Here is a 13,383-nt window from a genome sequence, read left to right on the forward strand (position 1 = left end):
TACCACAATTACAGGAGCATATTATGCTTCACTTTTGAGGAAATTAAGAGAAGCTATCAAAATCAAGAGGCGGGGCAAGATCAGCAAAGACATCCACCTCCTGCAAGACAATGCTCCGGTCCACAACTCGCGTGTCGCCAGATCAGAAGCACAGGCGTGCGGCTATGAACTCCTCCCCCATCCCCCTACTCTCCTGACCTTTCACCCTCTGATTTTCACCTCTTCCCAGCCATGAAGTTGTTTTTGAAAGGAAAGCGTTTCCCAGATGATGCAGCCATGATTTCTGAAGTCACGTCGTGGTTGGAGGACCAAGCTGGGGTCTTCTACAAAAACGGTCTCCAGAGCTGCATCAAACAATGGGAGAAATGCGTAACTCTGGGTGGTTCCTATGTAAAAAAAGTCTAATAACTGTGCCAAGTTTCGTTGCTCTACTGCTATGGGAAGTGGGTCAAGGGCATTACTTATTGAACGCCCCTCGTATGTGCTTTATCATTGATAAATACTTGATTTTCTTCGCATTAATTTAAGCAAAGTTGTTTTCTTAATTTATTTTACGACGGTAAAATAGGAGACCGCCCTCAAGCAGGGTATGTATATGTGTGTGTGTGGTGGGGTTCCAAACATATACATTCACACACACACACACACAACACACACACACACATACATACATACATACATACATAGATACATACAACGAACTTCCCCACACAGTGTCCGTCTACCAATTCTGCTTACAAGACATTGGTCAGTCCGGGTCTATAGTAAGATGCTTGTCCAAGATGAGTACTACTTGAGAACAGTGGTCCCGGTGCGCGCACTCGCATACTCGCACATCCGCGCTAGCTAGTCATGACTAGTAGATCCTTACTTTGTGTTTTTGTGTTATTTAATTTATAAAAAAAATTATTTACTTTGTGTTTTTGTGTTTTATTTACTTTATTTAACAAATTTTATTTACTTTGTGTAAAAAAATTATTTATTTTGTGTTTTATTTACTTTGCTAGCTAGTCGTTGTAGGATCGATTAGTCACGATTAGCTAGCGCGGATGCGCGACTACGCGAGTGCGCGCACCGGGACCACTGTTCTCAAGTAGTACCTCCAAGGTGCCCCGCTGTGGGACTGAATCTGAAACGACGAAGCCGCTATGCGAGCTTCTTAACCACACAGCCATGCTTACGCTTAGCTGAGAAAAAAACGAAAAACAAAAACAAGCTCCCCTTTCCTCCAAAACACGGGACGGTCATGGCTGGAATGCTTTGGCTAAAGTTCTATTCAATATGCATCTTCAAGTCGGTGGAGGTATAGAATACGCACACCACCCGTTTTTGGTGTGACCCTAACCCTGACCTTAGACGCCGATAACGGGTGGTGTGCGTATTCTTTACCTTGGCCTTCGAATCATACACGACTGTCTAGCAAAAGGCAGCGAAACGAAGACTGCTCTGTTGTGCATTAAATAGATTTTGCTGCTATTTCTAGCCCTTCGAGTAATCACGCAAGAACCCTCTTCTATTGGCATGTGGAATTCTGTCGGATGATTTTTTCTGTTATTGGTGACTGTAGATGACCTCTGCTCATTATTTAGTAAGACTTTCAGATGAGCCTGTCCGTAGAGTTAACGGTTAATTTTTAAATATAAAATGTTATGAAAGATGTGTTTTCATTAATTTTATGTAATTATAACACACGCAAATACAAACACACATACATAAATACACACACTCAATAACATACACACATTTACACAGCCATACATACATAAATACATACACTCATCTACACTCAATCACACACACATATACACACATACACACACCTGTCACATGCATACATACATATATATATAAATACATAAGCTTGCATAAGAGTTGTATCCCCTTTATATTCACCGAGATGGAAGCGTGTGAAAGGTTTGGCTCTCTCTCTATTTATTAATTAATTGAAATTTTTTGTCATTATAACATAATTAAATGACTGTTAAAAATCTGCAGTTCTAATTATGATTTCGTTGACACATATCCTTAACAAATGCTTTCATTCTATGTTACTTTGCGTGTATATATTTAAAACTGTGCTCCAGTTTCGCTTTTCAATTAAAGTTAATTTATAGATGCGTATCGGAGATCAAGTAAATAAGCATTGTATTTTTCATTGAGAATAATTCGATCCACGTTTTGTACTTAAACGTTTGTATTATATATAGGAGCCCCATTATGATGGTTAAATACGCTAAGAGACGTAATGTAATCTTATACAGCAGCGTCGTAAATTATCACATTCACTGAAAATCGTAATTTCTTGCGAGCTTCTTGCTTTCCAAGATTACATGAAAATGAAAGTATTGTCAAAAAATTATTTTTCCAGCTCAAAATGTGAATGTTTTCATTCGTAAACTAGCGCACAGCCGAATGCACTAGTTTATTTTTGTGACGTGGTCGTTATTGAAATATAGTTATGTTTAATGCTTAAATTGAAGTAGCGGTTATTGACTTTCCAAGTATATCAGATGTTGACAAGGGCGAATGCACAAAACAGTTGTCTCTCAGAGAAATTATAATCTTTTACATAACATCTTTTTGCCTATGAAAAAAAAAGAAGATAACCGAAAAAATGTTTATATTAACCCAAGAAAGAAAAAAAAAACTAAAACACTTTTTTCACTTCGAAATGTTTATTTTTGATCAGCTAAAATTTTCCTGCAAAATACCCGAGCCATGAGTCCCGCAAAGTGGGGTGACTGCTAGCGCGAGTGTCACTGGTCACTCCACCACATCATCGCTCCACCATTCGTGGGGCGCGGCTAACACGCCATTTGTTCTGGGGTGTAGGTTTCGCCCAATCTTCTGATGTTTAATCGCCCCCTTTTTGCTTTTTTTTTTTTTTCAGTTTCTTTGTAATTAGATTGATTCAATCTTAATCTTCACACAACATATGCACGTTGACGCACAAATCTTTAAAGGCGTTCCAATTGTGACTATCCCATCTTTTTAAAAGTATTCCAACTGTGACCCTCCTTTTTAAAAATTAGATGCCATCCCACCATTCTTTAACGAAAGAATGCCTACATTCCATTCGTGGCCATCTCGTCTTTTAAAATCGTTCCAAACGTGACCATCCGTGCTCATCCTACCTTCCAAACTCGACAATCTCGTCTGTTTTTGATCCCAAATATCCCTCATGTCACACCCTACCATTTTAAAAAAGAAACGTTGTATGATGTTAAAGCAGTGTATATTCATAACTGAAGACATTCTGTCATTTTCTGTAATGAAAGTAATTTGAGCCGGGAAAGTTTGGCAGAAGCTGATTATTTTTCAAAAAGAACTTTTGAAACATATTTGGATAATTTTAATTTCCAATATTTTAAACATAGTTCTTACACAATATCCTGCTGTTCTGTTTAGGAAAAGCCAAAAAATCAATGAGTTATAGAAAATAAACAAACAAATTTCTCTGAAATCGATCCATAAAAAAGGGCGATCTTTCGGTATTGGTCTACAGATATGCAGAAACGACGTCATTCACCTTCTATTTCAGCGCGCGCGTGCGAATGATGTCGACTAATACCGATTCCCCACCCCCCATGTTTTAACATACAAATCAAAAATAATTACATTCGCTTGCAAAAGTAGACAATTTCTGACGCTATTGTATAGGATTACTTGAAACAACTAATAGCTTTGTATGAAAAGCATTGTTTACGAAATCTAAGTACGTAATCCGACGAGCTAACTGTACAACCTTTATGTGGACAGTTTATTTGCTAGGACAGCCTTAATTTACAATCTACTGTTTTTCAAAGCGGACACAGGAAAATGAACCTCCTCCTACACACACACACGCACCTGAATGATCAAGTTTGGAATATCTTCGATACTATCTCTGCTAGATTTAAGTTGCTTTTGGACTAGACAACAAAGTTTGCCGTTTACCCATCAATAAATAGAAATAAAATTAAAATTCATCCACAGGATACGCATATCCAACACACATCCGAACGAATTCGAGGGAAACCTCGTTGTCGGGCATACTAGAAATAGCAGCACTTTGTTTAATTTAAGCAGTAATTTATTTTTATAAAAACCCTGCTTTTAACTTTATTATTCTTATTGTATATATAAAAAAAAAAAAAAAAGCCGTTTTCGTACTTTTGCTTTTGAAGATCAAAGACTCAGATTCTGCAAAAAGTTCTTGAAATTAAAACAGTTATATTTGTGTAGGAATGCCTGATAAAATGAGGGAATTCTCTCCAAAATCATTGCCGTCTTAAAAATAGTATCAGCTTAGTAACAGTTTGGGCCGGAAAAGAAACTTCGTCTGTGTAATATTTGCCGATGCAGGTCGCTGTTCTTTCTCTGGACTCTGTCTTTTCTTATTGTATTTATTTAATTTTTTTTAAAATCTCAAATGATTACCGTTAGCATGAAACGAGAATATGTAATATATCTTTTATTCAGCTTAATCTTACCATATGGTTTGGTCATATTTACATATCATTTCATTCAGTAAGACGTTTGGTTCGCTGTAGTATTGAAAGTAAGCAGCAGGTGACCTCATTTACTTTATTTCTGATTTAATATGTATTTGGTATATCACATGGCAACCAAGTTCATTTATTTATTTATTTATTTATTTATGTACTCGATCCTCCAATAATCGCCCCCATGTTTTCTTGCTCCAAAACAGGCGGGGTTATTATGTGACTGCTCGGCTTTGTTATGTACACAAATAACAGTCATTAAAATTACACACTAAACGGTAAATGCCTTAACAGTGGCTAATTGTGATACATTAGAAATACAGAAAATGGTGGTTCCTCTCGTTTAGACTCCTAGATGGAATATAAAAAGATCTCCCAAAATATTCTTCATTTAAGATGTTTCAAACATGAACATTCCGTCTTTTAAAAGCGTCCGACCGCGACCATTCCATTTTAAAAGCGTTTCGATCGCAACCATTCCGTCTGTTAATATAATGAAATTATTGTATACAGTGTTCAGGTGCACCACAACTTGTCAAAAAAGCGTTCCGACCGTAACCATCCCGTCTTTTGAAAGTGTTTCAAACGTAACTATCCCGTCTTTTAAAAACGCTCCAAACGTGACTATCCCGTCTTTTAAAAGCGCTCCAAATGTGACTATCCGGTCTTTTAAAAACGTTTTAAACGTGACTGTCCCGTCTTTTAAAAGCGCTCCAAAGTGACCTTCCCGTCTTTTAAAAGCTTTCCAAACGGGACTAACCCGTCTTTTAAAAGCGTTCCAAACGTGACTATCCCGTCTTTTAAAAGCGTTCCAAACGTGACTATCCCGTCTTTTAAAAGCGTTCCAAACGTGACCATTCCGCTTTTTAAAGGTGTTTCGACTGTGACCACCCCATCTTTTAAAAGCGTTCCAAATGTGACTATCTTGTCATTTTTTAAAATCTCAAATCTTCATTTCACACCTTATCATCTTGTATTAAAAATATTAGATAATGCATGGGTTACATGCTTGTATCTCGGCAAGACCTCCCTTTGTCCCCACCCCAGCAAATAAAAACCTGCAGTAGAAGCATTGCCAGATCGGATTGGAGCCTGGTGCAACCTTCTGGCTCACCAGCCCTCAGTCAAACCGTCTAACCCATGCCAGCATGGAAAGCGGTTGTTAAACGATGATGATGATGCTTATATATATATATATATATATATATACTAGCAGTATCGCCCGGCGTTGCTTGGGTTTGTAAGGGAAATAACTATATAAGTATTTTTAGAGAGTTATAGCCAAAAAATAGCAAAAAAATGCATTAAAAATGGAAAAAAAAATGATGGTAAATTTTTTTTTTAATCGTTGACTCATCGTAGACATTTTTAGAGAGTAGACTCATCGTAGATGCGCGCTAATACCCAGAAGGGCTCGATATAAATCACGACTATAAGATACCCGGTTTTGGTTAAATTGCACCGCAAAATGTGGGAGTAGTTAAGAATCTAAATCGTAGGAGACAGACACACAACCTTACTTTTATATATAAAGATATATCAAAATAAGCAACAAGAATATCTTATATATATAATATGTATATATGTGTGTGTATCTTAATCTGTTTCAAGGTATGGAAGCTAAACCTAGAATTAGGGACCTTAAGGTAATCCTGGTAAACGTAAAGGTTTTAGTAAATCTGGCATAGACAAAGGTTTTAATAAGTAGGAAAGAAGACAGGACCCTAGTACCTTCAGAGAAAAGGCCTTGCTCAATGTATTGAAAAGGTGTAGGTATAAATTTTATGTGCTGTACTTGTAAGCTATGGACCCATGAGATATACTGGAATCACTGGTGGAGTATCTGAGAATGTAAGCTTCATATGTGATGGATGCACTGGAGCAGTATCCATGAGAAACTGAGTCACCCAAATTCCCATATAACTCATTAGTAGCTGATAGCTTTTGTTATTTATTGGATGTAATTAACAAGGGAGGTGGTTGCTCTGAAAATATGGTTGCTGAAGTAAGAACTGATTGGAGAAAATTCAGGGAGCTACTACCACTGTTGACTACAAAGATCTTCTTCCTAAGAGTGAAGGGCAGATTGTATGATATTTGGGTTAGAAATGCATGGTTGCAAGATAGGGGCCTTGCATGCTGAGGACTTGAGAAGATTGGAACGAAATACAGAAAGCATGCTCCATTTGATGGGCAATATGAGTATGCATGAAAGTGTTAGTGGAAAGTGCCTGTGAAGTTCCACACAGCACACTCTGTAAAGTGGCTGGCATTAGGAAGGGCATTGAGCCATAGAAACCCTGCCATATCAAACTTGCATCTGGTGTAGCTCCCTGGCTTGCCAGCTCTGGTCAAACTGATGCTGGTGTGTTTACATCCCCGTAACGTAGCAGTTCGGCAAAAGAGACTGATAGAATAAATACTAGGCTTACAAAGAATAAGTCCTGGGGTCGATTTGCTCGACTAAAGGCGGTGCTCCAGCATGGCCACAGTCAAATGACTAAAACAAGCTAAAAGAGTATTGATTGAAAGAGAATAACAATAGAAATATTAGTTGTGTAATATTCGACAGTGAAGTGATTATAACCTGGTGAAAGATATAGAATTTCAAAATATACGTTCACTGTTTAATTGTAACCACACCCTGTACTTTGTGAACTTACTGTGAACTTTAATAGCTCTCAGTGCATCCCCTTATTTCTTCAGCTGTGTAATTAGTTACATTGTTTATAAAGCTCAATGTTCTCGAATGAGGACATTTACGCAGCAACACACATCTGCATACAAAATATCTTGTACACATTTTATAACAGTGATGAAAATGCATACACACATACTCTCTCTCTCTGTAGTTGCTGTGACAAAAGAGGTAGTATGGAAGACGAGAGTGAAAGGAATTGCAACAGGCATGTTCGTCTCCAGTCTCGAGCTAATCGACTTTTTCGTTTTCCACATGAAACGGAAAATAAGGCTGGAGAAGAAATGCCTGTTGCAAAGTGTGTTTTGTAAAAGATGGAAGTATATATTAAGTATGTTGCGAGTGAAAGAACCTGTTTAAACGAAAATATAAAAATCGAGAAAGCAAAGTCCTCAGTGTGAGTATGTGGGGTCGACCGCGTCCTCCACTTCATTTTTTGTAAATCACTCATTCTCATTTAATTATATATATTTTAATTGTTTGTTTTATTCATACGTTTCGTCTCATTCGATACCCTGACCCCAATGTTTGTTTTGTTTGTCCTCGTATCATCCCCTTCTCTCTTTCTCTCTCTTAAGTTTGATGGTTCAACCTGTCACTACTCAGAGATTTTTGTTTGTAATCTGGTTACAAGCCAGTTGGCAAATGTCTTGTGAACCTTCTAACCAACAGACATATATAATCATCATTGTCTTTCAATGTCCATCTCCTGGCATGAATTGGACAGTTTCAGAGCATCTGATGGGTCTGAAAACTGTTCATGCTCCAGTGTCTTTGGCATGTTTTCTACCTTCCTAATGCTAACCACTTTACTCTTTACTTACTTACTCTTTTACTTGTTTCAGTCATTTGACTGTGGCCATGCTAGAGTACTGCCTTTTGTCGAGCAAATCGACCCCAAGACTTATTCTTTGTAAGCCTAGTACTTATTCTATCGGTCACTTTTGCCGAACCGCTAAGTTACAGGGTGCCTAAACACACCAGCATCGGTTGTCAAACGATGTTGGGGGGACAAACACAGACATACAGACGTATACACACACACACACATATATCATCATCATCATCGTTTAGCGTCCGCTTTCCATGCTAGCATGGGTTGGACGGTTCAACTGAGGTCTGGGAAGCCAGAAGGCTGCACCAGGCCCAGTCTGATCTGGCAATGTTTCTACGGCCGGATGCCCTTCCTAATGCCAAACACTCTGTGAGTGTAGTGGGTGCTTTTAAATGCCACCGGCACGGAGGCCAGTCGGGGCGGCGATGGCAACGGCCACGTTCGGATGGTACTCTTATGTGCCACCGGCACTGGTATCACAGCTACAATTTCCATTGATGTTGATCGATTTTGATTTTGATTTTGATTTTCACTTGCCTCAACAGGTCTTCACAAGTAGAGTTTTGTGTTCCAAGAAGGAAAGGTATGCATAAGTGGACTGGCTACATCCCAAGTAGAGGCCATGGGTTATGGTCTCACTTGTCCTGCCGGGTCTTCTCACGCACAGCACACTTCCAAAGGTCTCGGTCTCTAGTCATTTCCTCATGCTTCTGATCCTCATGCTGTGAAACATTGGCATGTCTCATACATTCTGCTTTTTCTTTCACTATGTAAACTTGTCACCTAGATTCCCTTCTGGCTACCTGATACAATTCTCTGCTTCTACCATTTTTTCTTATTTCTTTATTGCCCGCAAGGGGCTAAACATAAAGGGGACAAACAAGGACAGACAAAAGGATTAAGTCGATTACATCGACCCCAGTGCATAACTGGTACTTAATTTATCAAGCCCAAAAGGATGAAAGGCAAAGTCGACCTTGGCGAAATTTGAACTCAGAACGTAACGACAGACGAAATGCTGCTAAGCATTTTGCCCGGTGTGCTAACGTTTCTGCCAGCTCGCCACCTTCTACCATTTTTCCTACCATATTTTGGGGTGATTGGTTAAAATAGTTTCCGACCCCTGATCTAGAGGAAACGCCAAAAAGGAGAGATAGGAAGAAAGTAAGCGGTTAGGGTTTCAGGTCGACCAGAAGAGAGACTATGATGGCTACATTGCAAGGTTTAAATATTTACTTACATAGCCCACCTATATCACATCCCACACATGTATATACACTGGCATAATCTTAAGTGTATATAGCTCTCCTGCAGATGCATGCATACAAGTATATTGGTAGCAAGGAGAAAGTTACCAAAATATCATATTCTTATACACACCAGACAATTAGAGTGCATAATGAGTTGCCAGAGAAGCAATTAGCCTACATTTAAATGAAAACGATGCTGGTGTGCATGTGTGTGTGTGTGTGTATGTGTGTGTGTAAAGGGGGAAGCAGGTGAAAGGTGTTACAAAGATGGAGGCTTCTACAAGAATCTATTGTAGTACCCTCATATATATGTGTGTAGTATAAGGCGGCAAGCTGGCAGAAATGTTAGCATGTCGGGCGAAATGCTTAGCAGTATTTCGTCTGCCATTACGTTGTGAGTTCAGATTCCACCGAGGTCGACTTTGCCTTTCATCCTTTCGGGGTCGATAAATTAAGTACCAGTTACGCACTGGGGTCAATGTAATCGACTTGATCCCTTTGTCTGTCCTTGTTTGTCCCCTCTATGTTTAGCTCCTTGTGGGTAATAAAGAAATATATATGTGTGTAGTTTTGATTCAAGAATTATGGTTGGAATAGGTTTTTCTGGTGAAAGATTAATAGGTTAATTCTTTTCACAACATAACCAAAGGAACATAATTCTGTGTTAAAATGATTTCTCATTCCCAAATTAGATTGACTTTCTCTCATCAGATCAACTTCAAATGTGGTTTCAAACAAGGTGTAGGAATTATATTGCCGAAGCCCTTCTAGAAAGGTGATAGGAGATAAGGTCTAGTTAAATGGTGACCTTTGTTCCTAAACCAGATAACACTTACTTTTTTCTTTAAGATCATTTGTAATCAAGTGTGTATGTAACCCAAACCAGATTTGTTGATAAACTGAAGGAGCAGCTAATCATATTGACTTGTAGTAATGCCAGTCACGGATAGCCTTGGATGATTTTAAAGTTCAGGTGTTTTATGGAATCAAAATAGATGTCAAAGGTCATTAGTTTGTATCATCATCATCGTTTAACAACCACTTTCCATGCTAGTATGGGTTGGACAATTTGACTGAGGACTGGCGAACCAGATGGCTGCACTAGGCTCCAATCTGATCTGGCAGAGTTTCTACAGCTTGATGCCCTTCCTAACGCCAACCACTCTGAGAGTGTATTTATTGTAATATGCTGCATTTGAATAAGTCAAGTTCTCTTTCAATAGATCCACATTCTTGTGGGTGTGTATGTATCACCTCTGTTTCTAATAGTCACTTTTGCATGCTTGTATGGGTCAGGCAGAATTTGTCAAGGTAGATTTTTTTTCTGGCTAGATACCATTCCTCACCTTCTTAAACAAGTGAGTAAAATTTACTCACAGAAAACAGGAAGTATACGGCATCCCTTGTATGAGGGTGATGCTCATTTGCAATCCTCACATGTACACACAAATACAAACATATATGTATAAATAGTATATATGATGGGTTTCATTCAGGTTCCATCTACCAAGGCTTTGGTTGGCCTGAGGGTAGGGTAGAAGACATTTGCCCAAGGTGGTATGCAGTAGGACTGAACTGAAGACCCACATGATTGGAAGGCAAGCTTCTCGACCACATAGCCATGCCTCTGTGTGTGTGTTGGTCTTTATACACCAGTTTATATTATTATTCCCTTACATATATTTCACTGTTGTGGATGCTTGACCACCACACATCATCAGGTAAATACTTTAGTAATCTAAGCATATACTGGGAGCTGGTAGACGATGGAGCTCTTAACTTGGCAGTAGCAGTTGTACATCTAACTGCTCACTAAGGTTATGTCTGCTTGTCACTATTCAGTTTTATTTCAAGGTTTCTAGCCAATAGAGAAAGAGCCAGTTTCTAACCTAGATTCAAGACTCCTTCACTGGAATTTCAACAATATCAACAGGGTGGTTATACTCTTTTACTCTTTTACTTGTTTCAGTCATTTGACTGTGGCCATGTTGGAGCACCGCCTTTAGTCGATCAAATCGACCCCGGGACTTATTCTTTGTAAGCCCAGTACTTATTCTATCAGTCTCTTTTGCCGAACCGCTAAGTGACGGGGACGTAAACACACCAGCATCGGTTGTCAAGCAATGCTAGGGGGACAAACACAGACACACAAACACACACACACACAACACACACACACACACACACATATATATATATATATATATATATATACATATATACGACAGGCTTCTTTCAGTTTCCGTCTACCAAATCTACTCACAAGGCATTGGTCGGCCCGGGGCTATAGCAGAAGACACTTGCCCAAGATGCCACGCAGTGGGACTGAACCCGCAACCATGTGGTTGGTTAGCAAGCTACTTACCACACAGCCACTCCTGCGCCTATGTATGTATGTATGCATGCATGCAGATTTGTATGTTTTGTTTTATGTATGTCTTCTCATGCATATACTTGCATATTTAGACATGCTCATATATACTTAAAGGATAAACTTCTGGAAAGTTTTACAGATTTATACAGTTCCAATGATAGCCTGGATCTGTAGTCTTCAAATCAGCTGTCTCCTTACTGGTTTTGAGAAGCCCAATTTCTCAGGACTGGTACTTAGAGAGTGTGTTACATATCCCAGTGCCCCAATAATTACAGGTATGTGTGTTGTATGTATAAACAAGAACTTTTGGATGGAAATTTATAAATCTTTTAATGCATTGCTATGTATGTTTCTACAAGCCACATGCTTTAGTTGTTGTATCTTCCATCCATAGGATATTACAAATATGATTTGCAAAATCCATGGACTTTAGGGGAAATATTGATACAGGTGTTTGTTTACTCAGGCAAAACCTTCCCATAAATGTAGTCTAGAAGATGGGAATGATAAAGCGTAACTGGAATAAATAACATAGGACCTCCATCTCTTCCCCAAAAAGAAAATGCAGCTCAAAGGTTGCTGTTTTAACACCGTTGTGAGCACTCTAAGAACCTGGTAAGCCGAAGAGCTGTACCAGGTTCCAGTCTGATTTTGGCTTGGTTTCTATGACTGGATGCCCTTCCTAATGCCAGTCACTCCTAGAGTATAGTGGTCTTTTACATGTCACCATCATGGGTACTTTTATGTGTCATTGGCACAGGTGCTTTTGGGTGCCACCAACACCAGTCACAACTATGATTTCACTTGACAAATCTTCTCAAATTGCCAAAGGTCTTGATTACTTGTCATTGCCTCCATGATACCCAATATTTGAAGATCATGCTTTACCATCTCATCCCATGTCTTCCCAGGATTATTTCTTCCACAGGTTCCTTCCACAATTAGAGATCAGCCCTTATATATATATATATATATGTACTGTTATGTCTGAGGAGAGTCATTTTCTTTTTGTGTCTTATAATTTAACACACTCACCGAAAAAATAAAAATATAACATAATAAATAATAAAAATATAATAAGAAATAATAAAAAATAATAAGAAATAAGTGGAAATTTTACCAGTGAATGTGTTAAATTATAAGGCACAAAAAGAAAATGACTCACCCCAGACACAACAGAATATGTTTCAACACATGAACTCATATAAAGAATCTTGTAAACCAAATCCCAAAACGAAATATATATATATATATACTAGCAGTATCGCCCGGCATTGCTCGGGTTTGTAAGGGAAATAACTATATAAGCATTTTTAGAGAGTTATAGCCAAAAAATAGCAAAAAAAAATGCATTAAAAATGGAAAAAAAATGATGGTAAATTTTTTTAAAAGTCGTTGACTCATCGTAGACATTTTTAGAGAGTTACTTCCCTTTTTATAATAGCGAAAAAATGCATTAAAATGGAAAAAAATGATGGTAAATTTTTTTTTTAAATTGCAGACTCATCGTAGACGCGCGCTAATACCCAGAAGGGCTCGATATGAATCACAACTATAAGATACCCGGTTTTGGTTAAACTGCACCGCAAAATGTGGGAGTAGTTAGGAATCTAAATTGTAGGAGACAGACACACAATTTGACTTTTATATATAAAGATATATATATACTCAGACATGCAGGAAGTAAACAGACACCTTTAATTTTCAAAATATTTTATTTGATATTAATTGGTTGAAGGAAA

The 13,383-nt window shown here is 38.3% G+C and overlaps 1 protein-coding gene across 1 annotated transcript in view; it reads left to right on the top strand.

Moving 5' to 3' along the window:
• The first annotated feature begins 1,776 nt into the window (after positions 1-1,776).
• Positions 1,777-13,383, top strand: part of LOC115217376 (purine nucleoside phosphorylase) — a 32,563-nt gene continuing 20,956 nt past the window's right edge. Inside the window, exon 1 of the mRNA XM_036509334.1 lies at positions 1,777-1,914. Coding sequence (XP_036365227.1) covers positions 1,898-1,914 — 17 coding nt within the window. The 5' untranslated portion in view covers positions 1,777-1,897. The remainder of the gene's footprint in view (positions 1,915-13,383) is intronic.

This window comes from Octopus sinensis, linkage group LG1 (genome assembly GCF_006345805.1).
Source record: "Octopus sinensis linkage group LG1, ASM634580v1, whole genome shotgun sequence".
In the NCBI taxonomy this organism is placed as follows: Eukaryota; Metazoa; Mollusca; class Cephalopoda; order Octopoda; family Octopodidae; genus Octopus; species Octopus sinensis.